The sequence below is a fragment of the Lithobates pipiens genome, unplaced genomic scaffold (assembly GCF_037356315.1).
Source record: "Lithobates pipiens isolate NorthernLeopardFrog02 unplaced genomic scaffold, aLitPip1_a1.2 Scaffold_28, whole genome shotgun sequence".
Taxonomy (NCBI): domain Eukaryota; kingdom Metazoa; phylum Chordata; class Amphibia; order Anura; family Ranidae; genus Lithobates; species Lithobates pipiens.
The window spans coordinates 50,703,955-50,724,911 of NW_027507789.1; the positions used below are offsets into that span (position 1 = coordinate 50,703,955).

General features: G+C 44.1%; 1 protein-coding gene across 1 annotated transcript in view; it reads left to right on the top strand.

Moving 5' to 3' along the window:
* LOC143934791 (uncharacterized) overlaps nucleotides 1-20,957 on the top strand; it is a 154,112-nt gene that overhangs the window by 74,421 nt on the left and 58,734 nt on the right. Inside the window, 2 exon segments of the mRNA XM_077458417.1 lie at nucleotides 11,397-11,582; nucleotides 18,777-19,010. Coding sequence (XP_077314543.1) covers nucleotides 11,397-11,582; nucleotides 18,777-19,010 — 420 coding nt within the window.

Genomic DNA, 20,957 nt, shown 5'->3' on the forward strand with positions numbered 1-20,957 from the left:
AAAAATTACTGACGTTCCGCTTTAAATAACTGAAACCCAAACACATGCCTTATAGTAATATATATAGAATAATCAGCTCAACACTTGACCACCCAATCTGTGGGCAACATTACCCCCAAAAAAGTGAGTTGCACACAAAGGGAAGGACTATATTTCCGTGATGACATTTCTTACAACATGATGAAGATTCCAGAGACACAAATAAATAAATCTTTATCTTATTTTCTTTTGAACATTTGAAATAAAGAATTCCCTCCATGACGCACTTTTGGGCACACACCCCACCGTACTATGGCTGCTATACCGGCAGTGAGGAGGAAGCTGCTCTGGCTGATAACACAGTGTAAGTGACAGATAACAATTCAGAAAAAGCTCCAGGGACTGAGACAGCGCTGGCAATCAGCTGAAGGACGACAGGTACCAGTCCGGCATCCATAGGAAACATGAGGAAAGGTGAGATGGCATCTGCCACCAGGATGGATACTGGGAAGGATACCTAACAAGCTTTATAAATTAATTTTATCATTGTGATGGTCTGGGGTATAGTCTGATAGCCTGAACACAGACATAACACCTATGGCTGGTTGTATATACCGATATCTGTGTTTGATTATAGCTTGCTTCAGTTTCGTGTAATACATGTTCTGATCTTATAGGGCCTTGTAAACCCTAATCCTGGCCATACATTATACAATTTTCCTTTAGATTTACCAAAACTATATAATATGAGGTCAAACACTTTCAAATTGTATGCAATCAGGCAGGCACTTGCAGTTGAAGGTACAGCCGATCTAAAGGAAATTCAATAAAAAAACTGTATAACGTATGGCCATCTTAAGGGCCATGCCATGGTACTGCACATGTTATCGCTACATACGGTAATGCACATAACATTTATTACTGCCTTGCAATGCCATTCATTTTAACTGGTACTGCAAGGCACTAAGGCAATGCAATAGCGTGCCGCAATGCACAGTAGTGCATTGGAATGTGTTGCATTAGCAAAAGTGTCACATCTATTTTTCAGCACATTAGGATGCATTGGCAGCCCATTCATTTCAATGAGTTGCTTTAATGCAAAGCACCTTTATTAACACACCACAAAGAAGTAAATGGACCCTGAATGAATGACATTTGCAGAATAATGCCCTGTACACACGGTCAGACATTCCGACTACAAAATCTGTCAGATTTTTTTACGACGGATTTTGGCCCAAACTTGTCTTGCATACACATAGTCGCACAAAGTTGTCAGAAAATCCAATCGTTCAGAACGCGGTGACGTAGAACATGTACGACGGGACTATAAAGAGGGCAGTAGCCAATAGCTTTCGTCTCGCAATTTATTTTGGGCATGCGTGGCACAAATTTTAGATCCTGCTCTCAAACTTTTTGTGTCGGAAATTCCAATGGAAAAAGTCAGATGGAGCCCACACACACACGGTCGGATTTTCTAACAACAAGATCCAATCGCAGATTTACCGTCGGAAAGTCTGACCGTGTGTACAGGGCATAACTGTGTATCATAAACAACTGTCATTGTTTAAGAATAAAATAGATCGTTTCTTATCCTTTTTATATCAGCATGGTCAATTCCCTGCCGCCTCCTTGCAGCCACTTTCTATCTACACATACTGCAGTGATGGTTGCATGACATTTCTAAGATGACAATAGTGGAATATGCATGGGCATTGCACTTATAGTCTTTATTGGGAGAGTGTGTGCGATATTGTGATAACACTGGAGAACAATTAGGAAAATGGGTCAGAGCATTATCAGCCTATAAAAAGAAGTGTCTAAAGCCTGGTACACACTATTAAATTTTTCTCTTCATTCAACTCAGCGAGCTAAATGAAAAACACTGAGAAGCTTGCTGTACTAACTATGTGATTGGGGCACTGCCCACCACTAGAACACACCAGTTAGCACTGGCAGCCATTGGCTGCCAGCGCTGATCGATGTTGATTGGCTGCTGGTTTTCCAGAATGCCCGTTCAACAAAAAAACGGCTGTTTGGCACACAAACTGAATGTCAGCTGGTTTTTGCTGAACCGGCCGATATCATCCAATATTCGGCTTGTGTGTATGAGGTTTAAGCAAGGACCTTTGTGGCAGGATTTTTAGGTTTTTTTAATTACTTTAATGTGTTGGGGTTTATATAAGCTTCTAGTGAATGGGGTAACATGATTAAAAAAATAACTGCACTTTCAGACTGTTTGCCCTGGCCCAAAATGATCCCACCCTTCCCCTCCACAGATGCATAATTACCAGATTAGATGGCCACAAACTTCATTGTTTGTTTGCCCCCAGCAAGGCTCCTTCTTATGCATGTGCCTGTGCAGTACCTCCCCAATGACCTCTATTGGTATCAGTGGCGGCTGGTGCTCAATATTTTGGGTGGGGGAGGCAAACCAATGACACCCCCCCCCCCCCCCACGGTGCGACGGCGAGAGCAGTTGGTCTATTTGATGCCTTTTACGAGACAATCTGACGTTCAGAAGAAACCCCTTCAAGCACTGATGCGAACACTGATGTAAGGAGGGGCTCCGCTGATGGTGACACTGATGTAAGGAGGGGCTCCGCAGATGGGGACACTGATGTAAGGAGGATCTTCCGCTGATGGGAACACTGATGTAAGGAGGAGCTCCGCTGGGGACACTTGATGTAAGGAGGGCCTCTGCTGGGGGCACCTGATGTAAGAAGGGACTCTGCCGGGGGCAACTGATGTAAGGATGGACTCTGCTGGGGCACATAATGTAAGTAGGAACTCCGCTGGGGGCACCTGATGGCATCTGGTGACAGGGGACGTGGCAGGTGACATGCTCAGGGCTCCCACTGATTCCGCATTATTGTGAGTTGAATGATTTCATTTTATATTACAATGTAATAATAGTAATAATGCACCATCATCCTGACACCATAACAACTGTTGTGCCAGGATGATTGAAGCGCTAACACCATGTGTTTGGAGTATCTTTATCTGCTGATTGTTAAACTTTCTGCAATACACATATTATTCTATTGTGGTGTAGGATCTGGACCTGCTGTCCCTCCAATCCCTCTTTCTTTCCTTCCTTCTCCCTCCTTCCCTCCCTCCCTAGATTTTTCTTTCTCTTTCTCTCTCTCTCTCCCCTCCCTCTTTCTCCCTCCATCTCTCGTTTAGCTCAGACTCTAACCACACCCCCTTTGAGCCACATCTAATATTCTGCTTAAACCACACTCATTTTTTGCTGCGGTGCACTTTTCCCCCTAATTATAATAAGACTCCGCCTACAGACAAAAAAGTGTCCCTATACATTTTTCTTTACAATGTTGGCAACTGTGGACTCCCTGGTCAATCGGTTCTACTGATTGGCCAGGAGGAGAATCAGGGAAACAACAACTCTGCTCCCGGAGTCCACCCTTTTTTGAAGCCAATTAGAGCCTTGGGCTGTAATCATGTGCTTCTACAAACAAATCCCCCCCCCCATTGAAATCCATGCGACTGGAGCCCTGCATGTAGATTAGGAGGCCGGATGCATGGATAGGGGAGTGGTGTCCGTGTGCCCCTTATGCATGGCCGTTGCTGATTGGTATGTCTCCTGAGAGTTGAAGGTAGGACAAGTTCCACAGAAGCCTATTGGGTGGTACAGAGCTGGCATGGCCAGGAGGGGGGGCACTTCACTGCTGAGTTTCAACAAGCAATGGAGACTGCAGCTTTTGCATCTTGCTAAGTATACCATATATCTGTAAAAATGGGGGTTTGAGGGATCATTTAGGTCAGGAAAAAAGGGCAAGTATAAATGCACTTTGCCAGAAAGTGCTGTCATACACTCAACCCACATGTGTCCAGCCATGTGTCCTTCGTGAAATATTACTTTAAGCTGGTATGTGCATTCCACTAAGCACCAATCTGTGTTAAGACTCTGTTCACACCTCGCAGGTGCAATAGAGTGCACACACTTGTATGCCACTGCACATTGTGTTTAGTGCAGCACATTCAATTTCAATGGGCTTAATTAATTTCAACTCATGAGAAACATAAAAAAAAGTAGTTGACACGTTTTAAAAATTGTGCAGCACCAAAAGGCACGTTAGCAAGATGCGTGGGGGTGCCAGTAAGAATTAATGGCTCTGCCATACATCTGCAAAAGGGCAGCGAATTTTCTGTGGGCCTCCTTAGTACCCTAGAAGATGAGTGGCAACCCCTACAGAGAGATGTCAATATGTGCAATCTGTGGCCTCTGCTAAAGCAGCCAGGTTAGAGGACATGGAGAACCGCCTATGCAGAAATAATGTGCAGGCAGTGGGCATTCCTGAACAGGCAGAAGGCAAAAATCCAGCAGCTTTCATTGACGTCTGGCTAACAAATACCTTTGGCCAAGAGGCATTCTCTCCCATGTTTGCAGTGAAAAGGGCCCATCGAGTTCCCTCATGGGCCACCACAACAGTGCCCCCTGAGAATGGTCTTGCGAGGACTCTATCCCCTTTATTGTTGAGGAACTGATTTGATCTGTGAGGCGCGGTTGGCCGGACAATGCACTAACTTTGAATGTATTTTTTTCTTTTTTTCGTTATCTCTTAGAGGTGGAACTTTTCTCTGTATATGCATTGTTGCAATTAGCTTCAGCCTACACTAGATGGCACATTGAGCTAAATTTTGAGTCTGTGGTGGGATGATTATGTTTGGATTCCTGTTATATGTCATTGCTGCCAATGTTTACCTCAGATCAAATGGTGGTTATATTTTCAAATGGAGATGGGCCATCAGGCCTATGCTCCTTTCTCAACAGTACTGTTTATGGCGAGTTTGAATGCTAAGGGACTACTACTACTTCTCTCATGGAATGTAAGGGACTTGGGGGACAAAATCAAGAGGAGTGCAATCTTTAAATATTTCACCAGGTTGTAGCACTTGATTTGCCTCCAGGAGACCCATCTGCAACTGGACTCAGTTTCCCTGCTGCGTTCGCGTACATTTCCCACTCAATTACATTCAATGCATTCTTCCTACTTGAGTGGTATTAGTGTATTTATCTCTAGTAACATTTCTTGTGAGTGTTTGCAGCAGAGGATTGATGGGGAAGGCAGATTTGTATTTCTATTATGCAAACTCAATGACTTTGTATGTATTATTGCAGCTATGTATGTCCCCCCGCCTTTCTCCTCAGACTCTTTCAGAACACTAGCCCAGTTTATAGCTTTACATCCTAACATGCCGGTACTGGCTCTGGGTGACTTTAACAATTTTCTTGATCCAATTGGATAGACTATCCCTAACTCTGATCTCAGTAAAACACATTGCTGGTAAAACCGATGTAGCACCCTGATGTTTAGGCAGGGATGCTAGTAAATTTACCTACCAGGTATAGTCGCCTTGGCCAATTGATAGGGGATCAAATGATTCCACCCTTATTATGGAATTGCTGTACTTCTCTGCTCTGTCACTAGATTGCTTGGGTATCTGGTGACATTAGATAAGACAAGGGCATTACAAGGACAGATTAGGAATAGTTGGGGTATCTCAGCCAATGGGCAGGCATCTTCTTTGGTCCCTTGGCCTGCTGGGAGAGCCTATTTATTTGGGTGAGGTCAGGTGATCTGGGTTCTGTGCCACCTGGATGGCTGTCTAGGTGGATGTGTTGTTGGCTACCTGGACTGCTAGTTTGGGCCTATCCCGGGTACATCTGGCTGCTGGGTTGTCTGATGGCCTATCCAGAAGCAAGAGAGCAGCGTAGGGTTGGGACTGCAGCTTGCAGTCCAACCAGAAGTGATGGTTCTGCCGGCCGGAGAACCTGACATGGTCGGAGGTAGAGGGGCAAGATGTTGCCACTAAGGGCCTAACCGCCTTATTACCAGGGACCACAGTGAGCAGCTGAAGCAAGTACCGAAACAGTGTTCTCACTAACCGGGGATGGTGAAGAATCGAGAAAGTTCAGCAGATGCCAAGCCAGGGACCCAGCCAGTGGGGTGACGCTTGAGAAGTATCTGGAGGGCCAATCTAGGGATCCAGCAGGGAAGTGGAGGTAACACTTGAGGAAGATACTAAGTAAGATGACTGGAAGAGCTCATGGTGTTCAGTGGCAGTGAACCAGCAAGTCTAGTGAGAGAAACTGGGAGATCAGTGGGCGTAAAATCTTCAAGAAGTGATCATAGGAGGAGTAAAAGAGTTTGTTACAACTTTTGTTAGGAACTGTTATGCCGCGTACACATGACCGGACTTTTTGACAGCAAAGGTCTGACGGAACTAGTCCATCAGACAATTCGATCTTGTGTGGGCTCCATCGGACCTTTGCTTGCCAAAAATCTGGCGGACTTTAGAAATAGAACGCGTTTTAAATTTTTCCACCGGAACTCCGCCGGACCGAGAAATCTGTTTATGTGTATGCTAGTCCGACGGACAAAAACTGACGCTAGGGCAGCTATTGGCTACTGGCTATGAACTTCCTTATTCTAGTCCAGTCGTACGTCATCACGTTCGAATCCGTCGGACTTTGGTGTGATTGTGTATGGCCAAGTCCGTTCATTCGGAAAGTCAGTCGGAACTCCGCCGAAACTCCGTCAGAAAGACTGCCGGACCTAGTCCCTCGAAAAGTCCGGTCGTGTGTACGCGGCATAAGAAGACTGTTGCCATAGGAGACAGCGCTCCTACACATGTGGTGTCTTGCTGGATGCCTTTCCCGGCATGGCTGTCTACCTATAGAAGTCTCAGAGTCGGCTAATTAACATTGCAACTACAAAAGGATGCCCTGGCCCTGAACCCTCTCTCCCACAGTTCTGTTTAAGAGACAATAAATCTCTTTGCATTCAAGAAGTGTCTGGCGCCCATGAATCTATCTTGCACTACACCCACCATGCCTTGTAACCACAAAGAAGGATGTCAGATATCCCTAACTCTAGAGGTTCTCATTAGACTAAAGGAAGCCTGGGACCCTGCTACACCATTTTTTCTTCCTTATTGTCTTATCTGGGTCTGAGGGATGTGTGACGGGAGAGGCATACTATTGTTAAATGTTACTCTTGCCATCCAGCTTCTCATGGAGGTCTTTTGTGTATAGATTTAGGCCTGGGGAATATTGTGTTTATGCAGTGAGTATTCGGCGTATGAACCCCATCTGCTGTCTGATCATTCTCTTTTTTGGGTAAGGCAAATTACGCCGCTTTGGTGAGTGAACCCCTTTTGGTTGACGTTGTTAACAGTCCCAGACGAGATTTCTCATTACTTGACAGAGTTCCTCCATTCCTGCTGTTGTGTGGGACCCTCTCAAGGCGTTCTAGAGGGGCTGTCTCATACGTGAGATTACAGACATCAAGCAGGGGTCAGGGGAGTGGGAGACTAGCATACAAAATGAACTGCAAACTAGAGAACCGGCACTGGTTACTGACCCTACACAGTCCAATAGAGACTCATGGAATGAGACTCAGTCGTTGTATAGTATTGTCTGCAGCTGAGAAGAGGAGATACTTTCTGCAACAGGACAAATTGAGGAGGGTGAGAACACTGGTCATCTTCTAGCTCTAGTGGCCAAGGAACAGAGGGATGCTTCCTCCATTTTAGCTATTTGGTCAGGGTCAGGGGGAAACACATCATCTTAATTCTGATATACTTGGTGTCACCAATTTTATACTGACATTTATACCTCTAAGACTAATGCTGACCTGGTGTTATTCTTGCAGGACTGCCCCTTTCTTCAGGTCTCTGAGGCTGACAGGGCCATGTTGAGTTCTCTGATTACTATCAAGGAATTGACAGAGGCACTGGCAGGGGCTAAAAATAAATCCCTGGGATCGTATGGTATTCCAGAGGAGGTATATTCTCACTATGGTGGCATCCTCCTTACGCTGCTTTTGCAGGCCTTGTCTGAGGCTGCAGAGACAGGATATCTACCCGATAGCATGCAGGAGGCCTTCCACAGCTTGCAAAGCTGGAATTGGCCATTGGAATCCAGTTTACCCGGATGTCAATGGCGCCGTCTTTAAAAAATCAAAAGTATTCAAAAACACTGATCTTGGTGTTTTGAATGCTTTTAGGAGCAGAGGAGAGATTTGGGGTCTTATAGACCTCTCCATAAAGAGTACCTGTCACATGCATATTGCTGTCACAAGAAAGTTTACATTTCTTGTAAGAGCAATAAAAGTGATCAAAAAAAGTAAAGAAACATTAAAAAAAAATTAAAAGAAAAAATCATTAATGTAGCGCCGGCTCCTGAAGAGCATGCGCTATGTTTTTTTTTTCAATTTAAGATTACACCTGAACGGAAGTTTGGTTTGGGTAAATTTGTACCTCAGCATCAGTCTGACTGGACTATGGGATGTTCAGCCTGGCCACAGGGGGGCACTGTCCCTTTTGGCAGGCATGGAACTACAGTCTGGTTGGGTGCTTTAAGATTACTCTCTCTCGGAGCCCGCCCAGTGGGAGTGGCCCTCTTGCTGTGCTTTCTGGGAGAGGGTACTTAAGATGCGGATGTCGCCTTGGTGCGGGGTGGTCCGGGGTTTCCGGTCCAGAAGGATGTGCTGACTTCATGGTCCTGGTCCCCCTGACCAGCCCCCAGGAAGGCTACGGCCTGGGGTGCGGATCCACCCGATCTTGTTGTCTCGTGGCTGGCTAGCCCGAGGCAAGGAAACTAAAGGAGGATTCTGAGGTGTTTGGTTGCCGTCTCCGGGTTTGGGAGAGACCCAGTTACTTCATAGCTATCCAGGGGAGGACTCTTCAGAAGAAGGCCACGTACGGGTTGGTTTCTTAGCAAGAGCCTGGAGGAGCTGAAGTACCTAAGAGAATCCGGTCTCGTGGATATCGCCAAGCTGGCTGAAAGATCCAGGTATCACCCGAGTGTTCTACAAGTTTAGTTTTCCTACGTGTTCTACAATAACGTCTGTGGCAGAGACTTATTCTTGTATGTTCTACAACAACGTCTGTGGCAGAGACTTGTTTCTGAGTTAAGCACCTTGTTGGCTGCTAGACCTTGTGAGAGAGGGACTATCCAACCTAAGTGAACATCCAGTTGTGAATGGCTATTCTCTGGATGCAGTCAAAGTAAGCAAGTCCTTCATTATTGACTTAGACACTAAGAGTACCTGAACTTTCTTCCTAATCCTCTGATCCCAATTTAAGAGACTGTTCGTTGTCTACGGTTTGCAAATAAAAATCCTGACCTGACAGGAAGACCACAGTATGTGCGTTTGCAAGACTGTGTGTCAGATAGGGTAATTAGCAATATTGGGGTTCCACAGAGGACAATTCTCTCTCCCTTTCTTTTTACTGTCTATACCACTGATTTCAGCTACCAGACAGAGACTTGCCATCTTCAGAAGTTTTCTGATGACACTGCAGTAGTGGGCTGTATCAGGGATGTGGGAGAGACTAGAGTATAGGACTGTGGTGGAGAACTTTGTCACATAGTGTGAGATTAATCATTTGTATCTAAATGGGACAAAGACAAAGGTGCTGGTTAGGGATTTCAGAAAAAAGAAGCCACCGCTGACCCCAATCTCCATCCGAGGAGTGGATGTGGAATTAGCGAGTTACAAGTATCTGGGAGTGCACATAGATAATAAGCTGGACTGGAGCAAGAACACTGAGGTGCTCTAAAGGAAGGGCCAGAGCTGCCTCTACTTTTTGAGAAGACTGAGGTCCTTTAAAGAGGAAGTAAACCCTGATGAGTTTACTTCCTCTTTGTCTCCCTGCAAAGGTAAAGCATAATGGACTACTATGCATCGCATAGTAGCCCATTACGTGTCACTTACCTGACACAGGAGCCAGCAATGTCACCGCTGTCCCCTGTAGCACGCATGCGCCATAGACAGCGGTGCCTGTCTTTTTGCAAATATCTCCTAAACCGTGTAGGTTTAGGAGATATTTCATGGACCTACAGGTAAGCCTTAATCTAGGCTTACCTGTAGGTCAAAGTGGTCTGTAAGGGATTACAACCACTTTAACATCTGCCGGATGATGCTGAAGATGTTTTATAAGTCTGTGGTGGCCAGCGTTTTCCTGTATGCAATGGCATGCTGGGGAAGCAGGCTTAGAGTGTCCGACACCAACAGACTCAACAAACTGATTCGCAAGGCCATTGATGTTGTTGGATTGGAATTGGAGACTTTTACAACAGTGTTGGAGAGAATAGTTACATAGGTTGAAAAAAGACCATCCAGAATATTGTTCAAGTTACATTCTATCTTGGACAACTCCTCCCACCCACACCACAATACACTGACGTCTGCGGAGTACCATCAGTGACAGATTGTTACACCCACGATGCACCACAGAGAGACACAGCAAATAATTTTTGCTCGTGGCGATCAAGGTATATAATTATTTTCTGTGAGGGCTGGAGGTAAAGATTTAATTCTGGTTTGTGATCAGGATTTTGTATTGTCTTATAGTATGTTGGCATTGTGTTGGTTATTATCTGTGGTGGTGTTAGAGAAAGTGGAGTATTATTTGTATTTGGTAGTTTGCCTGTTATTTTAATCTGTGTTATTTATTTAATAAAAAAATAAAAAATGCCAGAAAAAAAAAACGATTTATTTTCAGGGCCTCTGCTTTAATTAATATATATATATATATATATATATATATATATATATATATATATATATATATATATATATATATATATATATATATAATTTGGGGGTTCTAAGTAATTTTCTATCCAAAAATATTCATTGTTACATGTAAACAATGTAAACAAAAAGACCCAGTCTGTAAGTATACAATATATATATATACACAGTTTTTTTCATTTTTTTCATTGGAGATAAACATGCATGTAACTAAAATTTGCAAAACTGTAAAACTAGTATAGGAGCAGGTAAGGGATTTAAACTGTTTACCTTCAGTTGTCCTCTAATGCCATGGAATTTCGGCCAGCAAAAGCCAGATGAAAGCTTTTCATCGGAAAATGCTACTGTGTGTAGGCTCCATCGAAATTTAGCTGGCCGAATTCCCGCCAGCAAAAATTTGAGAGCAGGCATGGAACTACAGTCTGGTTGGGTGCTTTAAGGTTACTCTCTCGTAAATTCCAATCGTCTGTAGCATTTCCGACGCGCAAAATTCCTACGCATGCTCGGAAGTATTGAACTTGATTTTTTCTCGGCTCATCGTAGTGTTGCACGTCACCACGTTCTTGATGGTCGGAATTTGGTGTGACCGTGTATAGGCAAGACAGCTTGAGTGGAATTCCGTCTGAATTTCGTCGAGAAAACCATCAGTGCTTTTTCCGACCATAATTCCGATCATGTGTACGCGGCATAAGAGGTTAGATTTATTTGTATTGTGCAATATGGAATATGTATGATCAGTAACCTATTTGTCATTTTGTAACATTAAACAAAATTTCACAATGTAACTATTTTGGAGAATGTGCAATTATTTCAGATCTATGAAGGCTAATATATGTTTTGATTTTATGTCAGATCGACCACCCGTAACATGTGATCTCCAAGTGACACGAAACAACAGAGAGCATCGTACTATCGGCCTAAGCAAAGAGGCACGCCTGTTCATAAGACGGGGACAAGAATTTACGATCACATTACAGTTTCAAAACCATACCCTAAGACAGCAGGATCTGAGCAGATTTCGCCTCATTGTAGAAACAGGTGAGATAAAACAAGTTAACATTACATTTGATGCAAAGCGCAGGCAGGCTCTCTTTAAGGAGGACCTGAACTATGCAAGATGTGCTTATAAAACACAAGCAGAGGGCAAATGACAAGTCGCCATTATTGCCTGTAAGCTTCCTGTAGCAATTTTTTCCCTTATTACTGACTTACCATGTCTTGTTCCACATTTGTCTCTGTACGGTGGTGGCCATCTAGGTAGTGGAGCAGAGCTTTGCATCCTCATGCCAGAGCTACCCCCAGATTATTCTGATGACCCATGGGGTAATATTCAAAGCAGAACTAAAGTATCACTTTAATAAACGGTGAGCAGGCAGGTTCTCAATTGCAGAAGAGATATGCAGAAGAAACCTACCTGTCTGCTCGCAGTATTCTATCGAATGTGCATTTGTTGCACAAGTCTCACTTTACATTCACAATGCCAGTGTGCCTGAAGTTCTGCGTATGTGCAGGAATGATGTCATCCCTTGCTGTCAATGAAGACAACCACAGCCCAGGACCCAGAAGAAGCTGGGTAGAAGATGGCAGAGCTAGTGAGGGACAATGGACTGTTGAAGGAAAGGCAAGTATTGCAAAGTTTAGTTCCACTTAAAGAAGCAGCAGCACTATTTGGGCTAGGTGCAGCGTTGTGTGGTAGGCAGTGAGCAGGCATGTACTGGCCATAGGGACTATAGGGAGTTTCCCGGTGGGCCGATGGCTCAGTGGGCCGGTTTCAGTGACAGCCAGTGGCATCATTGGGGGGACTTTTGGGGCTATAGCCCCCGAATCTGGGGCCCATAGCCCCAAGTCAGTCCAGGAGTCCCCAACCACAGGGTCCCGGCCCACTACCTGCCCTCTTTCTGGTGACCCTGATGTAAGGAGGGGCTCTCTGGGGAACCTGATATAAGAGAGAGGCTCTCTGTGGACCCGGATGTAAGGGGGGGCTCTTAGGGGACCCGAATGTAAGGGGTTGGCTCTCTAGTGACCCTGATGTAAGGCGGATGATCTCTGGGGACTCTGATGTAAGAGGGGCTCTCAGGGGACCCTGATGTAAGGGGAAGGCTATATGGGGACCCTGATGTAAGGGGAGGCTCTCTGGGGACCCTGATGTAAGTGGGGGGCTCTCTGGGGACCCTGATGTAAGGGGGGTTCTCTAGGGGCTTTTTTGCGCAATTGCATACAGTTTATATACTGTTTTTTGCGTGTTTGCAAAATTAAAGTGGGCCGGTCTGGATGAAGTCCAGGGCCAAATTTTTCTCCCAGTCCAGCCCTGGCAGTGAGCATACAGAGACCAAGTTTGTCAATAGTAATATATTGTAGAAAAGTTCAGCAAGTAGAAACAGGCCCAGTGGGGAGTGAACCCTTTCAGAGACACAACTGTAACAACGGTGGAGCAGAAGTCTGAAGACCTGGAGATGGCGACAGAGTCTGCCACAAAGAGCAAAATGAAGCCTGGCCAATCCAAACCGAATGGGGAGACTTCCTTGGAGAGGATGGTGTAATCCCTGCACTTCTCTACTCCTCCAGGACCTTTTTATATCTCTAAGTACTGGATGGGTGTCCTGTCCCTATGCTAGCCACTCGCAAAATGCACACCAAGCCCAGGAGCCAGGGCTATAAAAAGGCTCTGTCCTCACCCAAGATGGCCACCAAAGTCAAATGGGGTATCAGCATCCAAACAGATCACTGTCTCCCTATGACAGAGGAAATCCTAGAGGTTCCGGTTCCTCACACATACTCCCACAGAATGAGCACAAAGTCCAGTGTTCAGACGAACAGCCAAAGTTCGGTCCACATTTGTGTTCAGATAAAACCTTGAGCTTATCCTTAGTGTAGAGGTTCAGAAAACACTGATTCACAAACTGAATGAAGCAAAAGCAGGAAGATTCCTTTTTCTGCAGATCTTCACATATAACTTTATTTCAGGAAAGGAGAATGAGCAGCACAGTAGTGATATCACAAACTCTCACTCCAAGTTTGGTGATACTAGCAATCAAGACCTTAGATTGGTCTTTTTCAACCTTTTTCTATCCCAGAAGAACCCTTGAAACAATTTTCTGGTCCCAGGAAACCCCTTGATAGGATTAGCCCACTGGGAAAAATGTCACTTAGATTGGTGTTGGTCATTGAGAATAATATCCCTCTTACAGTGGTTTGCAGAATATCACATTTGCAGTCATGCCATGTTGTACATGGCATTGCACCTGGAACTATTTAGGAACCAACAGATGGGTGGTGAGTTAGCCAAAGCTCAAGCCTAGTACACACTAGCAGTTTTTCTATTTGTTCAACCCAGCGGGCCGAACAAAAAAACTTGAGTAGATTGGGAGGAGCCTCTGTACTAACTATCTGATGTTAGTGCATCGATCTCCCCAGTTGAGCTATTGTGTTCTGACAGGGGGCTGCCTTTATTGAGAACGCTGATCGGATGCCGTTTGAAAGACCTTTTTCGGTCATGCCCCTTTGAACGAAGCCAGATGTTCAGGATGCTTCTGTCGGACAGGCTGCCGTACAAACGGGCCAAATGCAACCCGTTTCTATTAAATCGGCCAAGACCACCCAATATTTGGCCTGTATGTACAGGACTTTAAGGAACCCCTAGAAACCTCTGGAGGAACCCTAGAGTCCTGAGGAACACTGGTTGAGATTGGCTGCCTTAGATAATCTCACTTTGCAAATATATATCTGTGATGCTCAAGGCACAAGGAAGGAAGTGGAGAAGGAAATCAAAAGGAAGGGTAAATCTTTCAGGATTCCCTATTATATAATAAATCTTCACCTTTTGATTTCAGTCCCACTTTAGGGACATCAGAAATATTGCTTAAAACTTGGTAAATGCTGCAACTCCTTGCTCTATCTGACACTCTTCAGACTAGCACATACAACAAGGGTGCTGGATTAACACACGCCTTTATGGACCCAATCTTCCTGGCCCTTATGGTACAATGTAGGGCTCTACTGTGTGGGCACCTGTTAGTGTGAGGCCAAGGAACTCGTGTGCACATTTCCGCATTGTCCTCTTTTGCTATCAACTTTATTGAAATGGCAAAATTACATATCATTCAGTATGCATTTCGCAACTCACTGCTCAACACCCAGGGGCACTGTTGAAGTGTGAACAGGACACCTAGAAAACAATTGTTTTTTTATTTTAGTGCAGAAAAACATAGATCTCTGCACAAGTGTGGACATGCCCTTATATTGTTGTCATAAGTCCCCCTTCACATCACAGACCCCCTTTTATATCACAACCCCCCCCCCCCCATTACAGACTCACCATCACAGCATCACAGACCCCCTCATTCACAGATCCTCCTTCACAGACCCCTAATCACAGACCCCCCCTATCACAGATCCCCCTTCACAGACCCCTCATCACAGACCCCTCTATCACAGATCCCCCTTCACAGACCCCTCATCACAGAACCCTCCATCATAGACCCCCCATCACAGATCCCTCCATCACAGACCCCTTCACAGATCCCCCAATCACAGCCCCCCCCATCACACATCCCTCATCACAGATGCCCCCTTTACGGATCCCTCATCACAGCCCCCCCTTCATAGCCCCCTCCATCACAGATACCCCGTCACAGACCCCTCAATCACATTCCCCCAATCACAGACCCCCTCCTCACAGACCCCCTCCATACAGGCCCTCCCCATCACAGTCCTCCCTTGATATCACTGTCTGTGCCTTTCATAACATTGCAGCACTACCCCCTCCCATACCTTATTCACACAAGACAGGAAGCACGGCAGGTATGTACTAAGGGGGGGACTTTATGTTAAAGGCAGGTGATTGATTGCTGTGATTGCTCTTCTGCCTAGTAACCAATCACCAATCATCTCAACTTAAAATGCCCTGCCCTTAGCCCAGACCTACCATGCTTTCCATCTTGTTTAAATAAGGTGGGGGGGGGCTGCCATTTGGTAAAAGGGACTGACCTGCCGTGCCTCCCATATTGTGCTCCTATTTAAGGATGATAGCGGCAGTAGCGGGCAGGCGAGCCAGCGGCGGGAGAGGACACTCAGGCAACTACTTGGCAAGGCTGTGGTCCAGATTGGACTATTACTGGGTCCAGATCCGGACCAGTCTGAGCCATTAAGTGATGCCTGATACAAACTAAGATTAGCAATGTGTATGAGGGAGGGAGAACATTTAGCAAAACCCTCTCTAGAGGGACCTTCAAAACCATGATGGATCTGGAAGCAAGAAATAATAAAAAAAACAATAAAAAATTCAAAGTGCAGTAAAGCTGGAGGGCTTTTAATCTCTAAGCCCCTGTACACACAGTCGGAGATTTCGACAACCAAATCCGTCGGATTTTGTCCAACGGATCTTGTCCGAAACTGTTGCATACACACGGTCGGACTAAGTTGTCGAAAAATCCGATCTTTCAGAACGTGATGACGTAATTTCGTTACGATGGGACTACATTCAGGCTAGTAGCCAATAGCTTTGATGTAGGAATTTGATCTGAGCATGCGTGGCACTTGGTCCGATCAAAATTCACTACACATGATCGGAGTGTCTGATCGAACCAGTTGGTCGGGAAATATTTCCAGCGAGTTATAAAATTGGGTCCGACGGATATTCTGACAGAATCAGTCCAATGCATACCACACACAGTCGGATTATCCGACAACACGGTCCGATAGGACACATTCCGATGGATTCTCCGACCGTGTGTACAAGGCTTAACATAAGTGTAATTGTATGGACAACACCAAGAGTTTGATAACACCTAGTTCAGTGACTGTTTTTTTTCAGTACTGGATAAATGTCAGTTACTGCTTGGGTACCTAGAAAGAAATAGTTTTGTATGTGCCCCATTCTCACTTAGGCCCCATTCACACCTGAGCGTAACGTTTTCAGGCAGGCAGTTTTACCGCGTTTTTGCTGCATTTTTTTTACAGAGTTTTGCCACGATTTGTGCAGGGCAAAAGGTCACCAATGTAAAAAGAAGAAAAACACCCAAATCTGCCTAAAAAAAAGGTTCCAGAACTTGTTTGAGCTTCAGGCGTTTTGGAGTGGACATGTGAACCATCTCCATAGAGAATAATGGATTTTTTCCCCTCCAGCGTTTTGTAGCTCCAGGCTTCAAGCTTCAAAACGCTCAGGTGTGAATGGGGTCTAAGAGGCATCTCATGTCATGGCACAGCAGTGGAGCATGAATGATGTGTCACTTTTTATTAATGGATATACAGTAAAACCTTGGTTTGAGAGTAACTTGGTTTGAGAGCGTTTTACAAGACAAGCAAAATTTTTTAATACATTTTGACTTGATATACAAGCGATGTCTTGATAAACAAGTAGCGTCATGTCACAACTGGGCATAAAAGAGAAGAGAGGCGCCTCTAAGTGTAGCAATATGGTTACATTTAATGAAGCTACAACATTTAGAAACTCACATGGTTGATGATTAAAACAGGCACATCTAAGTATGCAGGAATCCGGGGTAAAGCTGTCCACATAGACCGCCCTCTGCACCACTATTGATGTCATTCCTTCCACTCTGAGCTCCATGAGCAGTTCAAGCCTCGCTTTCAGAATGTTCTACTGCAGGGTAGTCTTCCCAGTCACAATTGCAGACTGACAGCAGTGAGAGCCAGTGGTGGGGAGGACGGTCTATGTGGACAGCTTTAATCCGGATGCCTGCATACCTGTGCCTGTTTTATTCATCAACAATTTGAGTTTATAAATATGGTACCATCATTAATTGTAACCATATTGCTACACTTAGAGGCGCCTCTCTTCTCTTTTATACACTGTAGCTGCTGATGGATTTTGCTTCTAATCCCCTTATGGAAGTTGCCATTTGTGGATGGACATTTTATGGTTACACAACCTGGTCACATTGCTATAATCTTTTTATATGGGCTATATATCGCATTTTCCGATGAAGAGCTCTCATCGGTCTTTTGCTGGCTGAAATTCCGATTGTGTGTACGCAGCGTAACAGTTAGATTAATGCAATCCCAAAAAACTGAGCAGCAGAGGGGATGTGAGCTGGTCTACAGCCATTAGCCCTTGTACACACGGTCGGAGATTCCGACAACCAAATCCGTCTGAGTAATTCCGACGGATTAATTCCGGAAGAGGTCCGGAAGTGATGTTGCATACACACGGTCGGACTAAGTTGTCGGAAAATTCGATTGTACATATCGTGATGACATTATTTCGTTATGACAGGACTACGTTCAGGCTAGCAGCCAATAGCTTTGGTCTAGGAATTTGATCTGAGCATGTGTGGCACTTTGTTCGTCGGAGTAGGCTACACATGATCGGAGTATGTCAGATCGGAGCATTTTGTCAGAAAATTTTACTGGCAAGTTGGAAAAGTTGGTCCGTCGGATATTCCGATGGAAACAGTCCAATGGAGACCACACACAGTCGGAACATCCAACAAAACGGTCCGATAGGACACATTCCGTCGGAATCTCCGACCGTGTGTACAAGGGCTTAGACTTTTTTTGTAGGGATTTGTCCCTGTTAAATATTCCTTTCATGAGAAAATACATTAATATTGGTCTGATTATTCACTTGGTGTAAACAGTTTAACAACATTTTTAGCAATTTAAAGTCACCGTATTTTGTATTTGTTTTTCCATTACAAAGCTGTAAGAGGACCAAGAATACTTTTGATTAACATCATAATTGCTGCTTTAGTCCAGCACTGATCAGGTGATACTTTACCATTGCCCATACATGTGGAAATGATTCGGTCAATTTTAACCACTTTTAATTAATCAGGAATCACAAATATACCAGAAACCAAGTAATCTACCACCCTCGAGTTTGATGAACCACCAGAATTAGCTTGAATGTGAAATCGAATCTGGTTTTGTATCAATATTACCAGTATTTTGTGGAATGCAACTTTCAATGTGCAAAATTTCAAATATGATCAAATTGAAATTGAAATCAACACAGAAAAAAAAATGTGGAGATTTCATCAAAAGAAATCAGATTTTTCTGCTGCTTTCAACTTCAGCTTCGGTGTCACTTTGCAGTCTATCAAAACAATTGTTTTATATTTTGAATGGTTTGCAATTTCATTGAAAAATGTATTGCAAAGTTAAATTTCTCAATCAAATAGCCACATGTAATAACCAGGTTGAGATAATGACTGGAAGCCAATGGCTGATTCAAATTACCTTTTTTTTTATGCAGAAATTCTTGTTTTTCAGGTCCCAAACCTTCAAAAAAGGATGGAACTAAGAACAGTTTTCCCATATCCAGCCTTAGTGACAGGAAGACATGGAGTTCCAGGGTCGTTGATTGCAACCAAGGCTTGTGGAAAGTGTGTGTCAACACACCAGCCAATGCCATCATTGGATACTATACGATATCAATCAAAATCTCCAGTGGAGTCATTGAAAACTTGGGGGAGTTCATGATACTTTTTAACCCTTGGTGTGAGGGTAAGCATACATTATGTGAGGCTACTGTAAGTGTATGTGTCGGGCAGTATTAAGATTTTCAACTGCCCTTTTTGGAATAAACAGAGATAACCACTCCTTTACTAATAACAACTTTATTTATTCTCTGGTTGTATCATAGGATGACTGAATTGTTTATTTAAGTTGTTAAAGTGTTACTAAACCCAGGACCCTGCAGTCACAATATCTGATCTCCCTCAGTACACAGAAAATTGATATTTTAGTAAATATAAACTGCTAAATACCTTTCTCATCAGCAGTATAAAGCAGTCTTGTGACTTATATCAGTTCCTGGTTAAAGCTTGTGGTAGGAGTTTTCATTCTCACACATTTGTCCAATGAGAATACAGGACCCCTAACCCTCTGTCTGGACAGTGCTGATTGGCCCTGTGCTGATAACATGCACTCTCCTAAGAAAAAAACAATTTCTCTAGCAATGCACACCAAACTGTGCATGTGCAGCCTGTCCCCTGGCTCTGTAAATATCAGGTTATTTTTTGGAGATAGTGGAAGTAGGAGATAATCAGAGGAGACAGGATCAAACAGCCTATTTACACACTGCAGAGAATTAACCCCTGAGGATTGAACCCACAGTGAGTATAACAAGCATGCTTTACTGCATATGCACATTGATTTTACTATTGTGGGTTTAGTAACACTTTAACTGGTCCTATTCCCCTTTAAATCAATAGTTTTAAAAAAGATATATATATATATATATATATATATATACAGTCACAGTATTAATATATATACAAATAAAACAAACTGCTCTACAGTGCATACGGAAAGTTTTTACAGCCCTTCACTTTTTCCGCATTTTGTTATGTTACAGCTTTATTCCAAAATTGATTAAATTCATTATTTTCTTAAAAATTCTACAAACAATACCCCATAATGACAACATGAAAGAAGTTTGTTTGAAATCTTTGAAAATTTATTTAAAAAAAAAAATTACATGTCATAAGTATTCACAGCCTTTACTCCATACTTTGTTGAAGAACCTTTGGCACCAATTACAGCCTCAAGTCTTTTTGAGTATGATTCTACAAGCTTGGCACACCTATTTTTGGCGGTTTCTCCTATTCTTCTTTGCAGGACCTCTCAAGCTCCATCAGATTGGACAGGGAGCATCAGTGCACAGCCATTTTCAGATCTCTCCAGAGATGTTCAAGTCTGGGTTTTGGCTGGGCCACTCAAGGAAATTCACAGAGTTGTCCTGTAGCCACTTCTTTGTTATCTTGGCTGTTTGCTTATGGTCGCTGTCCTGTTGGAAGATGAACCTTCGCCCCAGTCTTGAGGTCCAGAGTGCTTTGGAGCAGGTTTTCATCAATGATGTTTTGCATTACTGCATTCATCTTTCCCTCAATCCTGACTAGGCTTGCCAGTTCCTGCCACTGAAAAACATCCCCACAGCATGATGCTGCCACCACCATGCTTCACTATAGGGATGGTATTGGGCAGGTGATGAGCGGTGCCTGGTTTCCTCCAGACATGCCGCTTCCCATTCAGGCCAACAAGTTCAATCTTTGTTTCATCAGACCAGAGATTTTTGTTTCTCATGGTCTGACAGTCCTTCAGATGCCTTTTGGCAAACTCCAGGCGGGCTGTCATGTGCCTTTTACTTCCACCTGCCACTCTACCATACTGATTGGTGGAGTGCTGCAGAGATGGTTGTTCTTCTGGAAGGTTCTCTTCTCCCCACAGAGAGCTCTGTCAAAGTGACCATCTGGTTTCTTGGTCACCTCCATGATTAAGGCTATTCTCCCTCAATCACTCGGTTTGGCCTGGCAGCCCGCTCTAGGAAGAGTCCTGCTGGTTCCAAACTTCTTCCATTTATGGATGATGGAGGCCACTGTGCTTATTGGGACCTTCAATGCTTCAGAAATGTTTCTGTACCCTTCACCAGATCTGTGCCTCGATACAATC